This window comes from Eretmochelys imbricata, chromosome 14 (assembly GCF_965152235.1).
Source record: "Eretmochelys imbricata isolate rEreImb1 chromosome 14, rEreImb1.hap1, whole genome shotgun sequence".
Lineage (NCBI taxonomy): Eukaryota > Metazoa > Chordata > Testudines > Cheloniidae > Eretmochelys > Eretmochelys imbricata.
In genome coordinates, this window is record NC_135585.1 from 1,294,747 (window position 1) to 1,314,623 (window position 19,877).

Here is a 19,877-nt window from a genome sequence, read left to right on the forward strand (position 1 = left end):
CAGAAACCTCCCCCACACCCACGGGCAGGAGGGCAGCCTTGACCCTCTCCAAAGAGGGCCAGCTGGGGCGAGTGCCAAGGACAGAGCTGCCCAGAGACCCTAGCGAGCCCCTCGTCTAACTCCCACTCCCTGAGATGCAGCACTGCAACCCAGCAAGCTCGTGGCAGCGCTCAGCAAGCGAGCAGGGAGCCGCAGTGCTGTAGGCGCTAATCTCCAAGCAGCATCAAGGCGCTCTGCTCCCACAGGAAGGAAGAGGCCCAGAGGTTAACGTAATTACGCTCTAATCCTTTTAGTTCATGCCCAGCATATGGCGGTAATTAGACTCCACTGCCTTAATCATTGACATGATTGACGAGTGTCCCAGATGGGCCCCAACACCCCACCCAGCAATCGGAACGCCCTGGAGCAAGGGCCTGGCCTGGCTCAGCAGCCCCCAATCGCCCCCTGGGCTGCACCACAGGACGCAGCCAGCACCTGGGCCCTGAAGAGGGGTCAGAGGTCATCAGAAAAGGCACCAATGTGAAACACAGAAAAAGCAAGAAACCCGAGAGCCCAGCATCCCCTAAGAGCGGAGAACAGACTGGGAGAGGGGTCCTGCCAGGGAGGGGACAGCAGCAGCCTCCAATGCCAGGGCCATCCCATGAGATCAGTGCAACCAACCCAAGGACTGGCCCCCATCCTGGCTGCTGAGATGCCACCCAGCCCCCAGCAGGCAGCTGTAGGGAGAAGGGGGCATCGCTGGGAGAGACAGCGCAGTGCACTGCTGATGCGGGGGCACAGTCACGGCAAGCTCCTGGCCTGCTCCACTCTGCCCCAAGCACCCGGCAGGCCGGCTTCAGCCTCCTGGACTTACTTTCCTTTGGCTCCAGAAATGTCAGGGGAAGAGCTGCTCTGGGCAGCCAAGGTGTGGGGCAGGAAGGGGGATGGTACAGGAGCTGTTCTCAGGCCACAGGCCCTGCACCGGGCCAGGGCTCACCAGCACAGGCGGAGGGCTAAGGGGGCATGTTCTGAGCTGAACTTGGCCAGCAGCCGGAGGGTGGAGCTGGCCTGGCCCTGAGGGGTCGCCATGACTGCCCGGGAACAGGGCTTCTGGGTGGGCAAGCAGGGGAGGGAGACACCAGCCAGCCAGAGAGCAATCTGTTCCCTGCGCAGCACTGGCTGGGGCCCTGCCCTGAGGCTGGAGGGGCAGGTGACAGGGCCCTTCCCACAGGTTGGGAGGAGCAAGGGCCAGAGGGGAGAGAACCAGTTACTGTGCTGCAGTGCCGAGGAGAACGCCCCCAGAGCAGGGCTGCTGTTCTGGAGATGGGGTGGAGGGGACACCGACTCACTTCTTCCGGCCCTCACCGGTTTGTGCTGGGCAACGGGAGGCCGGTGCCAATGAGCTAACAGAGCCCTGCCCCATTGAGCACACAGCGTGAAAGCTGGGCATGGGGCACTGCGGGGGTGGGAGGAATGGAGTCAGGAGACCAGTGGCCCAATTCCTGCGTCCTCCCCTGTCTAGGAGGGGTAGGGGGGGGTCCCCATCACTGCCACAAGCCACAATGACTTGACAAGCCCAGGCGAGAACAGGGCAAGGCCACAGCGAGGTGATTTGGCTAATTCAGCAATTTCTCTCCCCTCCTTGTTCCCTGGGCAGCAGCAGTGCCGAGGAACGCCCTACACACTGATGTGCCGTGACACTCGTCCCTCTCCCGTGGGGATGGGGACGAGGCCAGACGGGCTGCCAAGAACAGAGCATCTGGGGTGGGAAGGGGAGAGGAACGGCAGGCCAGCCGCAGAGCTCAACATGCCGATGGGGAAAGCGTCCCAGGCTCCAGCCAGCCCAGCCCAGGCCAGGCTCGGCCCAGAGCGCGTCTCAGAACGAAGGGCACCTGCGGATAATTCCAGGTCTGAGCGGAGCCGGGCTCCTCTCCAGCACCTCCCACCCCCTCACCTGTATGTCAGCCAGCAGCTCCTGCTTGCGGCGACGGATGTTCTCCAGCTCCTGGCACTCCTCTGGGGTCAGGTCACTGGGGACTGCAGGGGGAGAGGAGAGAGGGTTAGGCCTGGCACCTGCACCCTCCTGAGCCCTGTGCTGTCCAAGCTGGGAGCTCCCCTGGCTATGCTGCCGGGCTATGCTGGGGTGTCCGGACTCTGTCTGTGCCCCCCACGGTCCCTGAGCAGGACAGGACCAGGGGGCAGTCCTGCCTAGCAAGCAGCACTCCCCATAGGCTACCACCACCCACTCTGCCGCCAGCAGCCTGACTCCTGACTACAGCTTGGGGTCTGCACTGCCTGCCCCACTTTTCTGGGGTTGAATCTGGCTTTTCCGCTGGCCTTCCCAGGGCCCCGCTCCGGCACCCGCAGGCAGAGAACAGCCACGCTAGACCATGGGGAGAGCTGAGTGAGAGCTGCATGCAAGGTCTGGCCTCAAACCTGCCTTCAGCCAAAGAGCACATCTGGGGGCTACTCCCACCTCAGAAGCCCCCCACAACCCGCCCAGAAACTCAACCTCCTCCTCCCAGCCATAGCCCCCTGCACCCAGAAGGCAGTTCCCGGGCAAGCCAGCAAGGGGACCACAGCACCCCTTTCACAGGGGCCTGCAGAGCAGGGGTCCCTCTGGATGTCAGCTTATCTAAGCCCTCGTTCCCGGCTGCAGGGCCCACCTATCTGCGTGCATGGGCCACAGCCCCTCCCCCTGAGAACCCTGCCCTTTCCAGGCCCCAGACGGCGGGGTGGCAGGGCGCGCCGGGCGCTCCACCCGAGGAGTGCGACTGTCCTTCACGTGCCGCGCTCCTCCCCAGCAAGCCAGCGCTGGTGGGGGGGGCTCCCTCCCGGCTTGACACTGCCACATTCCTGCTGATTCAGCAGCCCGGGACAGAGCAGCGAGCTCTGCCCAGGGCCTGCCACCAGCCAAGTAGACGCAGGGAGAGTGGCTGCAAAGGGCCAGCTGGCTAAACACCCACCCCATCCCCCCATCAACAGGGCCATGGGCGGCCAAGCCCAGGCTCAAACCTTTTTAGCCAGAAAGCAGCCACTGCAGAAGGCCCCTCCCCCTCCACACAGCCACCCCTCTCCAAACACACTCCGAGGGGGGACAGGGACCCTGTCTTTGGCAAAGATTAACTGGGAGCCCAGCCCAGGGTCTGTCTCAGAGAGGAGATAGAGCTCCTGACACAACAAGGGCCCATTGTGCCGCCTGAATAGACAAACCAAACAACAAGGGAAGCTGCTTTTTGTTGCTTTGCAGTTTTTAACATGCGGGCAGGAGCCCAAAGCTGCATCTGCTGCATACAAAGGAGAGACAACTCTTCAAGGGATAGTGCCCGTTCCTGGTGGCCGGGGTCACGTGGCAGCCCACCACTACCCCAGGGAGGACGGGCAGAGCAACAACTGCCATGAAGTCAAGTGACTTCCCTTGTGCTGCCCTCCTGCTGCAGGGACTTGGGGCCCAGGCCACTTGTGCCCCCCAGCAGCGGGAGGGGAAAGGATTCCTCACACCTCGAATAACGCCGGAGGGCGGCTCAGCGCGCCAGCCATCGGGCTCCCAGCAGCAGCACAGCCCGAGGAGAGTGATAACACGCACGGTAGAGCAGGGGCCTCACCCTGGGCGCTGCCTGCTCCATCTCCCCACCCTCTGCTCCAGAGCTGGTTGCATTTCAGTGCCCCTTGCAGTTAGTGCAGGGCTATGGGACCCCCCGCCCAGATGAGTTCCTCCCCCCCCCAGCTTGTGGAGCAGAAGGAGCATGACAGTGCCATCCCAGTCCCCACTATCCCTCACACAGCCTGGGAAACTGAGTCACAGACAGGGACGTGACCCTGTCCAAGGCCTCACAAGGCAGTAGCGGCACTGAGAACAGAACCCAGGCGTCCTGGTGGCCGTTCCTGCCCTAGCCAGCAGGTAAGGTTCCCTAGCATTGTCCCTCCCGAAGACAGAGCACCAGGCAAGCCCTGCAGGAGGCTACCATTTCAGCCAGCAAATCGCATGCATTAAGACCGGCTTGGCCTCTCCCCACTTGTGGGATGAGCGTGCCAGTGTCCGGCTCATCCAGAGCAGATCCCTCTGCAGAGAGGGGAGGGCTGTGGGAACCCCCCCCCCATGTGTCCTTCCTGCCCAGGCATTCTCCCTGGTGCCTATCTCACCATCTCTGCACCAGACACCCTCCAGCTGGGCTCAGGGGCCACCCCCCTCCCACGTCCCAGCTCCTCTCCCCCTGCCAGGTAGCCCGTACAGCGCTCAGGGAAAGCCACCTGCCGAATCCAGGGAGCTGGCAGCAGCAGGATCCCCAGGGGCCGGCTCCAGGCCAGCCCGGCTCTGGCGCCGTGCCCCTCCCCAGCACGCGGAGCTACTCCAGCCTGGTGGGAGAGGAGCCCCCCGAGGGCCCCGCTACCATCCCCGCCGCCCCAGCCCTGAAGCTCAGCGGGGCTCTGCTGACAGCCTTGGCAGGCGCTGCTGAGCGAGCGGCCCCCCGGCCTGGGGGAGCCCACGCGCCCTTGCCCCACGGCACGCGCCAGGCCCCCCGGATCGGGGCGCTAGGCGCAGTGAGCAGGCTGGGACCCCCGCCCCCACGCAGACCCATCCAGGGCCCAGAATCAGAGGGGGGCAGCCCCCCCCCCAAGGACCCGAACTCCGTGTAAACGCCCCCGGCACCAGCCCAGCCCCCATCAGCGCGCGTCCCGCCCCCCGGGCTGTCCCCGGCCAGGGCCCCTAACGGCGGAGCGGCCACGCCGGGGTCCCGGGGCCGGGGTCACGCCAGTGCCCCCGATCCCGCCCCGCTCCCCCCCCCGGCGGACGGGCGGGTCCCGGAGCCCCCGCCCCGCATCACCGCATCGGCCCCGGGCTCCCGCGGCGGCAGCGGCCCGGCGCCCCGAGCAGCGCGGCTGCACCAATGCGAGCCCGGCCCGGCCCCGCATTAACCCGCGGCGAGCCCGGCCCGGCCCCGCATTAACCCGCGGCGAGCCCGGCCCCACCTCCCCGGGCTGTGCGGGCCACGGGGCGCCATCACCCCCGCTCCCCGCCGCTCCGACTGCGCCGGGAGCGTCCCGGGCCAGGGCGAGCCAGCCCCGCCGCCGCCGGAGCTCAGCGGCTTTCGGGGTGTTGCCTCCCGGCCCCCGGCCCGTTCTTGCATTGAGCGAGCAGCAGGAACCCCGCTAACGCCTCTGGGCCAGGGATTCATCCGGTGCCCTGCCTGGCCCTGGGGCCCCTGCCTGGCCCTGGGGCCCCACCCTGGCCCTGGGGCCCTACCCTGGCCCGCTACCCTCCAGCGGATTCAGAGCCACCATGTTCTGAAGCCCCGCCAGGCTGGTTGAACAGCCGGGCATGCCCCGCCGGGCGGTCTGCTGGCAATCACTAGCCCAAGGGGGTCTCTCAGGACTCCCAGCACCTTGAAAAATACCCAAAACTTTTACAACCCTCCAGTTCTGTAGAGCACAGGGCGGGTGGGACCCTCTGGGTCAAGTCCAGCCCAGCCCCTGCAGTGAGCTAGCTCCCTACCTTCCAAGTGCCGATGGGACCCTTGTGACTATCTAGTCTGACCTCCTGTCTAACACGGCCAGAGACCTGCCCCAAACAATGCTGAGAGCAAAGCTGTTAGAGAAACATCCCATCCTGATGTAAAGAACTGCCAGCCAGTGAGGGAGAATCCACCACAAGCCTTGTAAACCACTCCAATAGTTAATTACCCTCCATGGTAAAAACATACACCTTATTCCAGTGCCAAATACAGAGCTAAAATCACCTCTCCGCTCCTACCCGAGATTCCCATTTATGCATCCCAGGATCGCATTAGTCCTTTGGCTACAGCTCATGTTCAGTGGATTATCCACCACAACCCCGGAGGCTTTTTCAGAGTCACTGCTTCCCATCCCTGTAAGCATGGCCTACATCCTTTGTTCCAGAGGCATACATTTACATTTAGCCATATTAAAATGCATATTGTTTACTCTCACCCAGCTTACCAAGTGATCCAGATCGCTCTGAATCAGAGACCTGTCTTCTTCGTTATTTACCACTCCCCCAAGGTTTATGTCATCTGTAAACTATCCATGAGGAGTTTGGGTTCTCTTTCAGGTCAGTGATACAAATGTTAAACAACATGGGGCCATGTACTGATCCCTGTGGTTCCCCACTAGGAACCCACCCACTCGATGGAGATTCCCCATTTAGAGTTACATTTTGAGACTGTGTGCCAGCTAATCATTCTTAAATGTAACCCAGGCCATCTTCCAATTAGTCTGCTTGCCCCCAGTACTGCTATTAGGAGGCTGTTCCAGAACCTCCCTCCTCTAACAGCTAGAAACCGTCTTCTACTTTCCAGCCTAAACGTATTCCTTGACAGTTTGTCCCCATTTGTTCTGGTGACAGCATTGTCCTTTAGCGTCAATAGCTCCTCGCCCTCCCTGGGGTTTACCCCCAACGTGTTTATAGAGAGCAATCCGATCCCCTCTGAGCCTTCCCTTTGACAGGCTGAACAAGCCAAGCTCCGTTAGTCTCCTCTGGTCAGCTCAGCTCTCCACTGCCCCGATCATCCTAGCAGCCCTTCTCTGCACCTGCTCCACTCTGAATTCAGCTTTCTGGAAGTGGGGGGACCAGAAGTGCACACGGTTTTGCAGGTGAGAACTTGCCAGTGCCTTGTACAATGGCATTAGTATTCCCCTGTCTGTACTGGAAATACCGTGCCTCATACATCCTAGGATCGCATTTACCTTTCTCACAGCCGCAGGACATCAGCAGCTCATGGGTCTCCTGTGATCAATCAGCACACCCAGGTCTTTTGCCTCCTGTCATTATCAACTAATGAGCCCCTGGCACAGAGACCAATAAGAACTTCTGCTAAGTACATAGCCATTATATGGACAACATACCCCCATATCTCAATGTCTGTACTTTGACCCGTTAAACTTTTACCCCCAATCAGGGAGATTGCAGATTATGTATTCCTTACGCCACCTGTTCCTAAACCGAATTTCGCACCCCTTGATAATCTGTACCTTATTCCCTGATAACCAGAAACTTCTCTGCTTAAACTCTGTACCGTTTTCTTTTTACTTCAACATCTTAATAAAACTATTAAATTTCATCCCATTTCTATTACTTCAGGCCTCAAAGTCATCCAATTCTTTCTGTAGAATAGCTGCTAATTTTAATGACATTGCCTACCTGTTAGTAGCACCTCCTCTTTTGTCATCTCTGTCTTTAACAATGCCTCTTTATTAATTATTATTATTATTTATACTGTGGTATGCCCAGAGGCACCGGTCACAGACCAGGACCTGTTGTGCTAGGCACAGTACAAACAACACAAAGACAGCCCTGCCCAGATCACCAGAGAAGAGCAGGTCTCTCTCCCCAGCATCCTCTATGATGAAGACCAATACAAAGAAATCACTAAGCGTGGCAAAGAAATCACTAAGCGTCTCTGCAATGTCCTTCCCCTCCTCCCTTTAGTCCCTGGCAATCCAGCAGACTCATCAAGCTTCCTGCAGGCTTTCTGCTGCTGACATATTTAAAGAATTTTTTGTTCTTCTGCCTTTTACAGTTTACTCTCAAATCCTTCTTTGCGGTCCTAATTTCTATTGGATGTTCTCCATCATGGCTTAGGGGGCTTTCTAGTGCCCTAGGACTGGACTTCTGCTTTCTGAAGGACCAGCCCCCTTTGACTGCAGTACTCTCCTGTCCCGTGCCACTTAAGCCTGGTGCTTTGCTCCGGATGCACCACGCGGGCAGCTCCAGTCACTTCTCCTCTCCAGGCTCAGCATGGAAATTTTCTCACTTCTGATGATGGGGCCTTTTGACTAGCTTCCCCTTTCCTGGAACTCCCCCTTCTAAAGGTCAGTGCCAGATGACCTCCAGATTTGACTGGATCGATTCCGAGCATGACCAGCCCCAGACATGTATGCAAAATTCCCCAAGCAGGCCCTCAAAGTTAGGAGTCTGTCTTAAAAAGCATGCAGCATTTTTTAAAAACAGGGGGCAGTTCTCTGCCTCATGGTCTGAGGTTTCTGGGCGCACTTACGTCATGCTTTCAAGCTTCTCTCCACAACCAGCTAGAAACATTAACCTAAAATAAAGCAGAGGCTCTCACCTAATCACAGAGCTGGAACTGGAGCTTTGAGACCACCAGACACCATGAGACTTGCAATAACGTCACCTGAGTTGGCATCACTGGACCCCCCGCCCCCCAGGATGCTGAACGTGATCACAGTGTGGTCACAGGTTTCAGAGTAACAGCCGTGTTAGTCTGTATTCGCAAAAAGAAAAGGAGGACTTGTGGCACCTTAGAGACTAACCAATTTATTTGAGCATAAGCTTTCGTGAGCTACAGCTCACTTCATCGGATGCATACAGTAACTTAGTAGCTCAGCTACAGACCCAATCGGCCCTTCCTGCAGGTTACAGCCACAACTTCCCACTCAACAGTAACACGGACACCCCCTGGCACCCCGAAATCCCAAACAAAGGAAATACCATTCAAAGCAAACGCTCCAAAACAAAGCTCCTCCCCCGAAGAGGGACGAGAGAGAATCTGCAGAAAGCACGACTGACTGCGTACCCACTTTACGCGCAAGGCACTCAGATACCATAGTGATGGGTGTCAAAGAATTCCCGAGAACACAGTACACTTGTGCTCCACTGATTTGGCAAGTCCCCCAGAGCTCAGCAATGTCGTTATGTCAAGGGCCAGGCACAGGAGCTTGGCTGTAGCCACACAACCGTGCTGCCTCACCTCAATTCTCAAAGCCGCCCTGTCCAATGCTTAGCACCTTATCAGAAAGTGGATCTCCCCCACCCCTTGGCTCCCACCAGCCAGCACTGACAGTCTCCTAGTGCTCACGACTCCTTGTGTCGCTTTGCAGTTCCACTCACACTTGGAGTGGTGCACGGGGGCGGGGAGGGCACAGAGCGCAGCCTAGGACAACTCCAGCTTGTTGCTAGCCCACCGACCACCCAGGTCCAGCCAGCGGCACGGAGCCTTTGGGGCGGGATGGAAATTCACACCACTCACACATCCGGTACTTGGAGGGCAAGGTGGCTGGGAGAGCAGGCACAGAGGAATCCCCGGCACAGCCCAAGCACCGCCAGCATGCTGCTGCCCAGGCGCTGCCAGGGAGACCGTCCCTGCCACCCTGAAAAGGCGACAGCACACACAGCAGGCCTGGGCAGTGCCCCTGCCCGGCGAAAGGGGCCCAGGTACAACAGGTGGGAAGGAGTGTTGGGCACCACAAGACCTCTGCTGCCAGCTCGTCCCAGCCTATGGGGTTGGGGCAGGTGCCCGCCTGCCCTAGAATGGCTGGGCTCTGGGGCCCCCGTCAGGCTGGGCAGCGGGAGCTGAGCCTGCAGACAGCCGGGCTGCTGCAGATGGTAAACGGGCTTGTGACACAGACCTGCTGGTGTCAGCAACAGGGAAGGTGGAGGCAAACACGGATGGATGCAGGAGAGAGAAGAGGGGGCTGTCATAAATATAAAGGGAAGGGTAAACACCTTTAAATCCCTCCTGGCCAGAGGAAAAACCCTTTCACCTGTAAAGGTTTAAGAAGCTAAGATAACCTTGCTGGCACCTGACCAAAATGGCCAATGAGGAGACAAGATTCTTTCAAAGCTGGGGGCGGGACGGGAGGTAGGGGAGAGAAACAAAGGTTTTCTCTGTCTCTGTGATGCTTTGCCGGGACCAGAGCAGGAATTCAGGTCAGAACTCCTGTAAAGAGTTAGTAAGCAATCTAGTTAGATATGTTTCAGAGTAACAGCTGTGTTAGTCTGTATTCGCAAAAAGAAAAGGAGTACTTGTGGCACCTTAGAGACTAACCAATTTATTTGAGCATGAGCTTTCGTGAGCTACAGCTCACTTCATGAAGTGAGCTGTAGCTCACGAAAGCTCATGCTCAAATAAATTGGTTAGTCTCTAAGGTGCCACAAGTACTCCTTTTCTTTTTGCTAGTTAGATATGCGTTAGATTCGCGTTAGATTCTGTTTTGTCTAAATGGCTGATAAAATAAGTTGTGCTGAATGGAATGTATATTCCTGTTTTTGTGTCTTTTTGTAACTTAAGGTTTTGCCTAGAGGGATTCTCTATGTTTTGAATCTAATGACCCTGTAAGGTATTTACCATTTACCATCCTGATTTTACGGAGGTGATTCTTTTTTACTGCTATTAAAATCCTTCTTTTCAGAAACTGAATGCTTTTTCATTGTTCTTAAAATCCAAGGGTTTGGGTCTGTGGTCACCTATGCAAATTGGTGAGGATTTTTACCAAACCTTCCCCAGGAAGTGGGGTGCAAGGGTTGGGAGGCTTTTTGGGGGAAAGACGTTTCCAAACAACGTTTTCCTAATAAATAAACCCAGATAAACGTTTGGTGGTGGCAGTGGAAGGGCAAAGGGTAAAATAGTTTGTACCTTGGGGAAGTTTTAACCTAAGCTGGTAAAAGTAAGCTTAGAAGGTTTTACATACAGGTCCCCACATCTGTACCCTAGAGTTCAGAGTGGGGAAGGAACCTTGACATCCTCTGGCCAGGAGGGATTTTAAAGGTGTTTACCTTTCCCTTTATATTTATGACAGGGGCCTAACCCATTCGTGGAACCCTCCCCCGGCCTGGAGTCCCAGGTGTCTGCACAGCGGGGCGGCCTGTTTGCACAGGGCTGGCAGCTCCCCCGTGGTGCCTACACCCATCGTCCTGTGTCCTGAGTGGAGGCGACTCTCAAGAGTGAGTCAGTTACAGGCTCATCCCGTCTGTGAGTTCAGAGGAAAAGGGAAGCCCGGGGGAGACGTGGCCACCCCAGCCCTCCTGGGCACGGAGAGATGGAGGGGGTCATTTACCACCATACAGCTGAACGCTCCCCCTTTCCCAGGGCAGACCCACCCCTTCCCAGACAGGACATCAACCTGCCGAGGCTACATGGGACCTTATCCCAACCTGGACAGTATCGACTGCACAAGGACTCCAGAGTCCTAGCTGGGTCCCCCCTCAATTTGCCCAGCCACAACGAGAAGCTCGGGTCTAGAACTCCAGCTCCCAGCAGTCTGTGGGGACAGGTGGGGAAGCCCCACAACAATTGCGGGGGAGGGGCTTCATTGCCTCAACACCCACCCCTCCCATGGGAGCCGCCATTTGGCCAGGCCAGAGCCCACGTTTCAGCAGAGACAGTGACTCAGTCCAGGTGCCACCCAATGGGGCAGCTTGGCCTGGGCCAGGGCCCCATGCCAGGGAAGGGTAGCTGGCCCTGAGTCTCAGGGTACTGCAGCAGCTCGCCATTCCCAGTGGTCCCAGCCACAGGCCACCGAGTCAGGCCAGGCCTGCTGCAGCAGTGGCCACTGCTCCCTGCCAGGCCATGGCTCGGGTCAGGACAGACTCCAGCGGCTGCGCCAGGCTAAGGAGCAGGACTTGGCTGGCAGCGGCAGGGTGAGTGTGGAGTAGCTGGGGCGGGGACGGGGGTATTCGGGGTTGGCCCCCTCCCCATGCAATGCCAAGAGCAAAGGAACACGCCTGTAGTGACGGAGTCAGCCCACTCCTGGGCCTAGAGCAATCCCACTGCCTCCACCAACAGCCCGGCCCTGTTCTCCTCCCACCCTTAGGAGTGGGCCAATCTGCGGGGGTGGGCTTTCTTCCTGGAGAGGATCACTGCTAAAGCCGCCCACCCAAGGAGGCAAGCGATGCTGGTGCTGGGGAGGAGCCAGGGGCTGGCTCTTCCCTTTGACATTGGCCGAGACACGGACAGGTGCTGCAGCGATTCTGCACAAACCTGAGCCCAGCTTTGAGCAGAGGGAGCTATCTGAACCAACCCCACAGGGCTAGTGGGGGGATTTCCCCATGCTGGGCCCCAAGCCAGAGCAGTGCCCCCCTCCTCCTGACACACCCAGGCTGAAGGAGACCCCCTCTCCTGCAGAGCTGTGTCAGGCAGTATCACTGACCCCATACTGCAGGCTCAGGGCGCAGCTGTGTTAGGAACAGGGGCAGTGCAGCAGCCAGTAAGAATCCCTCCCAGAGGGACTGAGCCCACAGTGCCCCAGTTCTGGCACAATTCCACGGGATTCAGCCTCCAGAAACACGCACAAGATCTCACTGCCCTGCCCAGCTCACGTGCCACCCTATAGAATGCCAGCACACAGCCCTGCTCCCCACCCCCACCCACATATGTTCAACAGGAGAACCCCCACTTTATTCCTTGAGACCAGGGTTCAAGTGTTCAAGGGAGCAGAGTGGAGGCTAAGACTGGAATAGCCAGGGGCTGGGGTCAGAGTTAAGGGGCATGGGCAGAGTGAGAGGCTCAGGGTTGGGACAGCCAGGGCTTGGGGTCAGAGTTAAGGGGCCTGGGGAGAGCCGAGAGGCTCAGGGCCAGGTTAGTCAGGGCTGGGGTCAGAGTTAAGGGGCATTGGCAGAGCTGGGCATTGCTGGTTCGGCACAAGGTCCTGCTATCACTGAACAGGGTTTGCCAGTCTCTCTGCATAACGCATCGGGGGGGGGGGGGGGGGAAGCTGAGCTCATCAGCAGCCAAGAACTCTGCTGGAAGCTCTGGGATTTGTGGCCACCCCACACTCCCACCCTCTGCTCTGCACCCTGGCAGATCCTGATGGGCACTCTTTCAAAGGGACCCATCCCCCCAAGATTCAGGGTGAAGGGGGCCTGGGAGGGGAACTTGCAGACAGCAGAGGCCAAGCCCCAGCCCCTCCCCAACAGCTTGGGAAGGAGGGCCCATGGGACTTGTCTGCTCCACTCGCAGTTCGCCCAGCACCCTCCCAGCAGCCTGGAAGCTTTGGGGCAAGCAGCAGCATGACCTGGAGACGCACTGAAGCCTGCAGCTGGGAGGGACCCAGAGACGCCTTCTCCCAGGGCGCAGCACCCATAACCCTTCGCTGGGCAGGAGAGCAGAGACTCAGCTCCTGACAAGCTGCCCATGCGCTGCCTTGGCCAGCGAACCATGAACAGCCACTGGGATGCCCATGTAGAGCCTCTGTGAGCCCATGGGTCAGAGTGTTTACTACGGGGGCAGGCAGCACCCCATGGAGCTACCCTCTGGGGCAGGGGAGAGCACAGTCCACAGGAGCTGATGTGGTGAGGGGGTTGCGGCAGGGCTTGGATGGCCCAGTCAGGGTCTCTGTGCTCTTCCAATCTCCAACATAGGAGAGAGGTGGGACCAATACTTCCTTAGCACCCGGGACATGGGCGGAGCTGACCTCCTGGGTGCTTTGGGCAGTGCCAGCCAGGCACCGTACAGCACTGACAACGGGCATACGGGGAGGGCTGGACTCAGGCCCAGCATGCGTTTTGGGGCAGGAGCAGAAATCCCTGGAGAGGAGGGACCCAGGAGTGCCCCCCTCACCTCCCCAACAGCCCACCCATTAACACCACTCAGAGAAGTGGGGCCCGGATGTTCCCCAAGCCCCTCTTCGAGTCACAAAGCCATATGGGGGGCCACAGAGACCCCCCCCCCAAGAACATAAAGCAAGCCACCCCCACCCTGCCCACTCACCACTCCCCTCCTCTGTCCTGAGGACCATCCTGGCCAGTGCTCCTGCAGGGCCTGTCCTGTCCTCGGCTCCCGCACTAGCTAGCTCCGTCAGGCCAGGCAGGGTGGGACACCTGCTGCTCACTGCACTTCCCGGAGTGACTCACAGCCGCTCTGAGCCAGTGAGTTGTCAGCCGGACGGGCGTCAGCCGGAGCTACAGTACCAACACCCTGTTCCTGCCATCAGCAGCCATTAACCCCTCTGCTCCCAGCCATCCCCAGCTCAGCACGCCGTGCTCCAAGCCAGAATCCCGGCCCAGGCACTGCCCCAAGACATGCCACCCACCCCACAGCATCTGCCCCAGACCCTGGGCTGGGCCTGAGCGCACCATTCCTGCCCTGCCATGGCCACCCTGGGCTTTCCTACCCCCAGGGTCTGGGGCAAAGGCTCTGCCCTGCTACATGGGCCCTAGGCAACAGCAGCTTTACTCGCCCCAGACAGCTGGATCCAGGGCTTCAGCCTACATCTCTGGAGGATGGGAAATCCAAACCTGCCTGGGGGGCCCAGCAGACCCGAGGGATAGGGAGGGGGACAGTTTTGGACCTAGGGGTGCCAAGGACACTGCTGGGACATGAGAGATTTCGAAGTGTCCAACAGCCGTATCCCCTCAGACGGGCCCTGAGGATACCTGCAGCTCAGACCCTCAGATGCAGAACACTGTGGATAACAGCAGCCAAGCCCCAGGCCTGCGAGGGACCTGGCTTGAGGCCAACCTTGGCACAGATCCCCTCCCCCATGGGCTTCCCCAGCCTGCCCACTGCCTTGGGGTTCCCCCTCCCCCAGTTCAGCTCTTAGCCATAGCCCTGGCAGGTCACTGCTGCTCCTCTGGGCACTCGCCAGGCCCTTTCAGAGCCCCTCTCCCTGCATCTCCCGAGTGAGGAGGGGCTCACAGGGGAATGCAGCATCCTGGTGAGTTGGGTCTGCAGAGGGGACTGATGTCTCCCTGCTCTGGGACATCAGGCCTCTGCACACGCAGCCGGATCTCCTTCGGGGCCAGGTCTTGCTCGCTGGCCCCAGGCACTGCACTCCGTCCGGTGACTGTTCCAACACCTCACCTGCCAGCCCCTCTCCCTACATCTCCTCCTGCCCCCCTGTTGTCCTGCTGCTCCCTGGGTGCTGGCAGACCCTCCCATTAGCATTGTTGGCTCTCCTCCCCTTCCCCAGCTCATTAACGGACAAGGCCCAGGCCGATACCTGCAGGATCTGCTAGACACTAACTGGCTGCATCCCTAAGTAGCATTGCTGGCTCCTGCCCCTGCACAGTCCCCGGCCGAGCCAGGGCCATGCCCCGCCCCGCCCCCTCCCCCCCCAGGGACACAGAGAGCCACCTGTGCCCAGACCTCAGAGCAAGAGGACAAATCCTGCCCCCCAGCGGGAGGGACACGCCAGTCACAGGGCCCCACCTTGGCCTGTGCTGCCCTCTGCTGGTTACACAGGAACATCAGCGCTGCCAGCCTGGGTCAGCCCAGGGCCCCTCTAGCCCCCAGCAAGCAGAAGCCCTCCAGGAGGCAGGCACGGGGTGACCTGCTCCAGGGACAGTTCTTCCCACGCTCTCTCAGAGGCTGGCCCACGTCCTGAAGCAGGAGGGTTTGTCCTGGCCCACAGGCCTGGTTATTTTAAATGTTATTGATTGTACTGGGGATGTCATCACCCAGCTGTGTCCCTGCTTTCCCAAACCCTGCTGAGCACCAGGGTTTGGCATGTCTCATGGCAGCCAGGTCTGCAGCATGTTGCTGGGTTACAGGGAGCAAACCCATCATAGGGCTGGGCCCGCCAGCACACCAGCAAAACCCACCTATGCTGCGAGTCCCTGCCCATGGCCAGCCGCACGGGCCCTGGGGGGAGCTCACCACCATCCCATCTGTCCCCGGCCATGGACATTATGGGGCTCAGGGCAGCTTGGCAGAATGGTGGCACTCCGTACACATACTGTAGAAGGCGAACCCAGCTCACAGGGCAGGACCCCAGCCAAGCACAGCCCTGCCCTGCTTTTTGGTAACTCATGACTGGACTGACCAGGGCCAATAGGGTTTGGGAGAGCCATTTGTTGGGAAAGCAGAACTCAACCTATGACACCCTGTGAGTGGCTGACGGGATTGAGTGCAGCAGGGCTTGGCCCCTCCTTTCCCTGGTAGATATGCTGGAGGGGAGGGATAGGATACAGAGGGACCTAGACAAATTGGAGGATTGGGCCAAAAGAAATCTGATGAGGTTCAACAAGGACAAGTGCAGAGTCCTGCACTTAGGACAGAAGAATCCCATGCACCGCTACAGACTAGGGACCAAATGGCTAGGCAGAAGTGCTGCAGAAAAGGACCTGGGGTTACAGTGGACGAGAAGCTGGATATGAATCAACAGTGTGCCCTTGTTGCCAAGAAGGCCAATGGCATTTTGGGATGTATACGTAGGGGCATTGCCAGCAGATCGAGGGACGTTATCGTTCCCCTCTATTCGACATTGGTGAGGTCTCATCTGGAGTACTGTGTCCAGTTTTGGGCCCCACACTACAAGAAGGATGTGGAAAAATTGGAAAGAGTCCAGTGGAGGGCAACAAAAATGATTAGGGGACTGGAACACATGACTTATGAGGAGAGGCTGAGGGAACTGGGATTGTTTAGTCTGCAGAAGAGAAGAATGAGGGGGGATTTGATAGCTGTTTTCAACAACCTGGAAGGGGGTTCCAAAGAGGATGGATCTAGACTGTTCTCAGTGGTAGCAGAGGACAGAATGAGGAGTAATGGTCTCAAGTTGCAGTGGGGGAGGTTTAGGTTGGGATATTAGGAAAAACTTTTTCACTAGGAGGGTGGTGAAACACTGGAATGCGTTACCTAGGGAGGTGGTGGAATCTCCTTCCTTAGATATTTTTAAGGTCAGGCTTAACAAAGTCCTGGCTGGGATGATTTAATTGGGGATCAGTCCTGCTTTGAGCAGGGGGTTGGACTAGATGACCTCCTGAGGTCTCTTCCAACCCTAATCTTCTACGATTCTATGATCTTCCAGGGCCTTCCCAGTTCCCAGACACCTGGGGAGTCCTGCCTGCATCAGCCTCGGAGTGCCATGGGGCAAGGAGGGTGTGGAGGAACGGGGGGCTCGGTGGCCAAGACCAGACATGGCAAAGGGAGGATTTAGCTGCTGCTCTGTGCCAAGGCCGGGCACTAGACACAGCAGTCCCACTGCCCACTGGCTGTTCCCCAGCTCAGGGGCACTCAGGCCTCCCAGCCACTGCCGAGGAACTTCCTGCCCCGCCTCCCACCCCTGCCTGCTGCCTCAGCACTGCAGGCACAGGGCCACCACATCCTGTTTTCACTACGCCTTGCACGTCCCAAGGTTACATCAGAGCGAGCTATTCCCACAGGCTGCAGCCAGAGGCCCCCTGCGGATGCAGGCAGCACCAGGGATGCTGCCAGGGTCCCTCCTGCAGCCAGGCTGGCCCAGGCTCCTCAGCTGCCACGCAGAGTAACCCCCGGCCATGGGCAGCCAGGCCCCAGTCACCCTCACGCCTCTTCACCCACAGCCACTGCACAGCAGCCCGAGCCCTGCCCAGGCCAAGGAGAAGCAGCAGCTCTTTGCCCGCAGCCTCCCGGCTGAGCAGAGGACTTGTTACCATGGTCACTGGCTCACGCAGCGCTCTGGCTGCAAGCTCCCCAGCTCCTTCCAAGCAAGAACCCCCTTCTGCCCGCTGGGGCAGAGCAGAGGGGCTGTCACATGAGCTGCATCTCCCCAAACTGCAGGAATGGCAGTGCAGCCGCGGGATGCCTGCCCTGGGTCCCCTCTGGCCCCCACCTCCAGGGCTCGGTCTGGCCAACGCCTGCACTAAACCACAGTCAGGCCCATTGACAAGCAGGCCTCCCCAGGCAGCAGCCGTCACCTGGAGCCTGGCAGCGACCAATGGGGGAAACAGTCACAGGAGCTTCTCCCAAATGCCCAGGCTTAAAACACCAGCCGACTCCCTGGAGACCCCGCACCCACCTGCCAGAAGGGAAGGGGATCTAGCCCGTCATGGCCAGGCACAGCACACATCTGCCTGGCAACACAGGTGAGCTTTGGTGATGACTGAGGGGTACCGGCAGAGCTGCGGAAAGCCAAGGGGTGGGATAGCAGAGGATAGGATAGCAGGGAGCTGTGGGTCCCACCCATCAGCCATGCTCCCCCCAGCAGGTGCTCAGCACGTACCTGCCTCCCTGCTCCTGCCTGACAACCTCTCACCCTGTCCTCTGCAAACTGCAAGACACTGGCGACGGAGCAAGCAGCCTCCACCTGTCTGGTTCTGGCACAGGAGAGGGGTGGAGGCAGGGGGCTGAGGGGGTGTGGGGCAGAACCATTGCTCCCAGCTAGTGACAAGCAGCCAGAGCGCCCCTTTCAGGCCAGCCAAATGGTAAACCAGCCTCTGCAGACAACTCTGCGCCAGTAACGCTCCCAGGAGAGCAGGCACCAGAGCAGCCAGTGGTGCCCAGGGAGCAGTCTCTGCCCCTCGGCAGCAGGGCAGTTGGCTCCCTCCTCAGCCCCCTCGTGGAATCACAGACTGAATCCCGGTGTGCCCTTGACTCTTTCTTCCTGCCCTGGACGCTGCAGGCATACGGGGACACAGCCATTCCGAGGGAGACAGAGAGCCGGTCCCCTCTTCACAGTCCTCCCCAGCAGCTGGTCCCTGCCCCCACCCTCTGAAGGGGGAGCCTAGGGATGGCTCCTCAAACTCATGCCACACTCAGGTCAGTGCCCGACGGGCCCAGGGACTCTCACCAGCTACTGCTATGCCCTAGGGAACCAGCAGAAGGGAATGACGGCCATGGGCCCCTCAGGAGCACGCCCTATGCACCGAGACACCAGCATGGGGCCCAGGCTGCATGGCAGGTCTGCCCTGGCACACACGGTCAGTGTCCTGGGATGCACGGCCCATCGCAGGCACCATGTCCCCTACACACAGCGCAGAGCTGACCCCAAGATGTTCCATACAGGCCCAGCCTGAAGCGGGTCAGAGCCAGGCTGAGGCGCTCTGCAGGGAGCAGGACCCTGACATGCCTATTTCCTGTACGCCTGGTACTTCAATGCCAGCCTAGAGACCTGAAAGCTGCTTGGTATCAAAAGCACCCAGTAGATGGGAGCTCTGCACACAGTGTCAACTCTTACAGCCCGGTCCCCCACCCCTCATCCATACGGCTGATGCCAGACACTGCCAAATGCCCTATGGGTCCCTAGGGTGACAACCCTTCCCCACCCCCCTCACTCCACGACAAGACCAGGAATCCAGAGACATCAGCAACTGGGACCTAGGGTTGCCTGCACTCCCTTCACGTGCTACCCCAGAGGCTTCGTGCGAAGGAGCAATGGAAACAGGCAGTCTCAGTGCTGCACTGCATTTGGTTTCTGTGGTTTAGCCAAGGACACTTCACCCAGCAACTCCCGACACTCGTGATCACTCCCACGCCCAGCAGCAGAGCAGCCTCACCCCCCGCACAGGGGCTGAGAAGCAGCCTGATCCTTCCTGAGGGGAGGCCCCAGGGTACTGCAGCAAGGACTGGCCATGCCACCGCTGCACACACATGCCGAGTGCGGCTCGGGAGAAACCCTGGGCCCGTCCAGACCCTCTGAGGGGCTGCAGCAGTCTCAGACTCCTGGCACCCTCCTCACGAGTGAGTCACTGTCCTGGGCACTGCACACAGCACCCGTGTGACGGGGTGGCGCTATGCCAGCCCCCTGGCAACCCCATGCCCTCCTGGCAGGGATGGCTCAGCACCCTAATGGGGCACCCACAGCAGCCCTGCCCGGAGCTCCCAGGGAAAGGTCAGGAGCCGGCAGCACACGAAGGGCAAGTGAGCGCTCTCTGCACTACGGTCAGCGAGAGCCACAAGGGCGCAGAGCAGCAAGCTCCATACGGGCTTCCCGGGAGCCTGGGATCCTGCCTGCTTCCCAGCTGCCTGCACCCTGCACAGGAAGAGGGGGAGGTAACGCGCATACCTGCCTTGGCGATCGCAGAGGGGCACAGGAAGGCTTGGAAACTCGAGGCACAAAGCTCGCTGACCGTCCCCATGCTGCAGGGGCCGTGGGGACTGAGTGCCGTGTCACTCCAATGCCACTGGGCAGGAACAGCTGGCCCAGCAGGTGCCCACTTCACGCCAGGCAGAGCACCGGCCAGAAGAGGGAGGACCAGAGCCCTGGCTCTGCACCCACCGAGGACTCTCCAAGCAGGGAGTAGGAGGGAGACAGACAGACAGAGGGTTCCCCGGTCTGGCTCTAGCAAGAGGAACTGATGATCTAGCAACGGGAAGCTCCCAGCTGACGAAGCCCACGCAGGAGGCCAGCCAATCCCAGCTCCCCTCCCGAAAACTAACCCAGGTGGTGCTCCTGCAGCAGCAGCTGGGGGGGCTCAAAGCCACTTAGAGGACAGTTAGTTGGGGAAC

At 59.4% G+C, this 19,877-nt stretch overlaps 1 protein-coding gene across 2 annotated transcripts in view; it reads right to left on the reverse strand.

Annotated features, from left to right (window-relative positions):
• The window catches only part of CYTH1 (cytohesin 1), a 42,957-nt gene that overhangs the window by 11,831 nt on the left and 11,249 nt on the right, over window positions 1–19,877 (reverse strand). The window contains exons 1-2 of one of the 2 annotated variants that reach the window (XM_077833834.1): window positions 13,443–13,565; window positions 1,934–2,016 (exon numbers count right to left, since the gene is read on the reverse strand). In XM_077833834.1, coding sequence (XP_077689960.1) covers window positions 1,934–2,016; window positions 13,443–13,470 — 111 coding nt within the window. In that variant the 5' untranslated portion in view covers window positions 13,471–13,565. Of the gene's footprint in view, window positions 1–1,933; window positions 2,017–13,442; window positions 13,566–19,877 lie in introns of those variants that run through there. The other variant, XM_077833835.1, reaches the window with a different exon arrangement.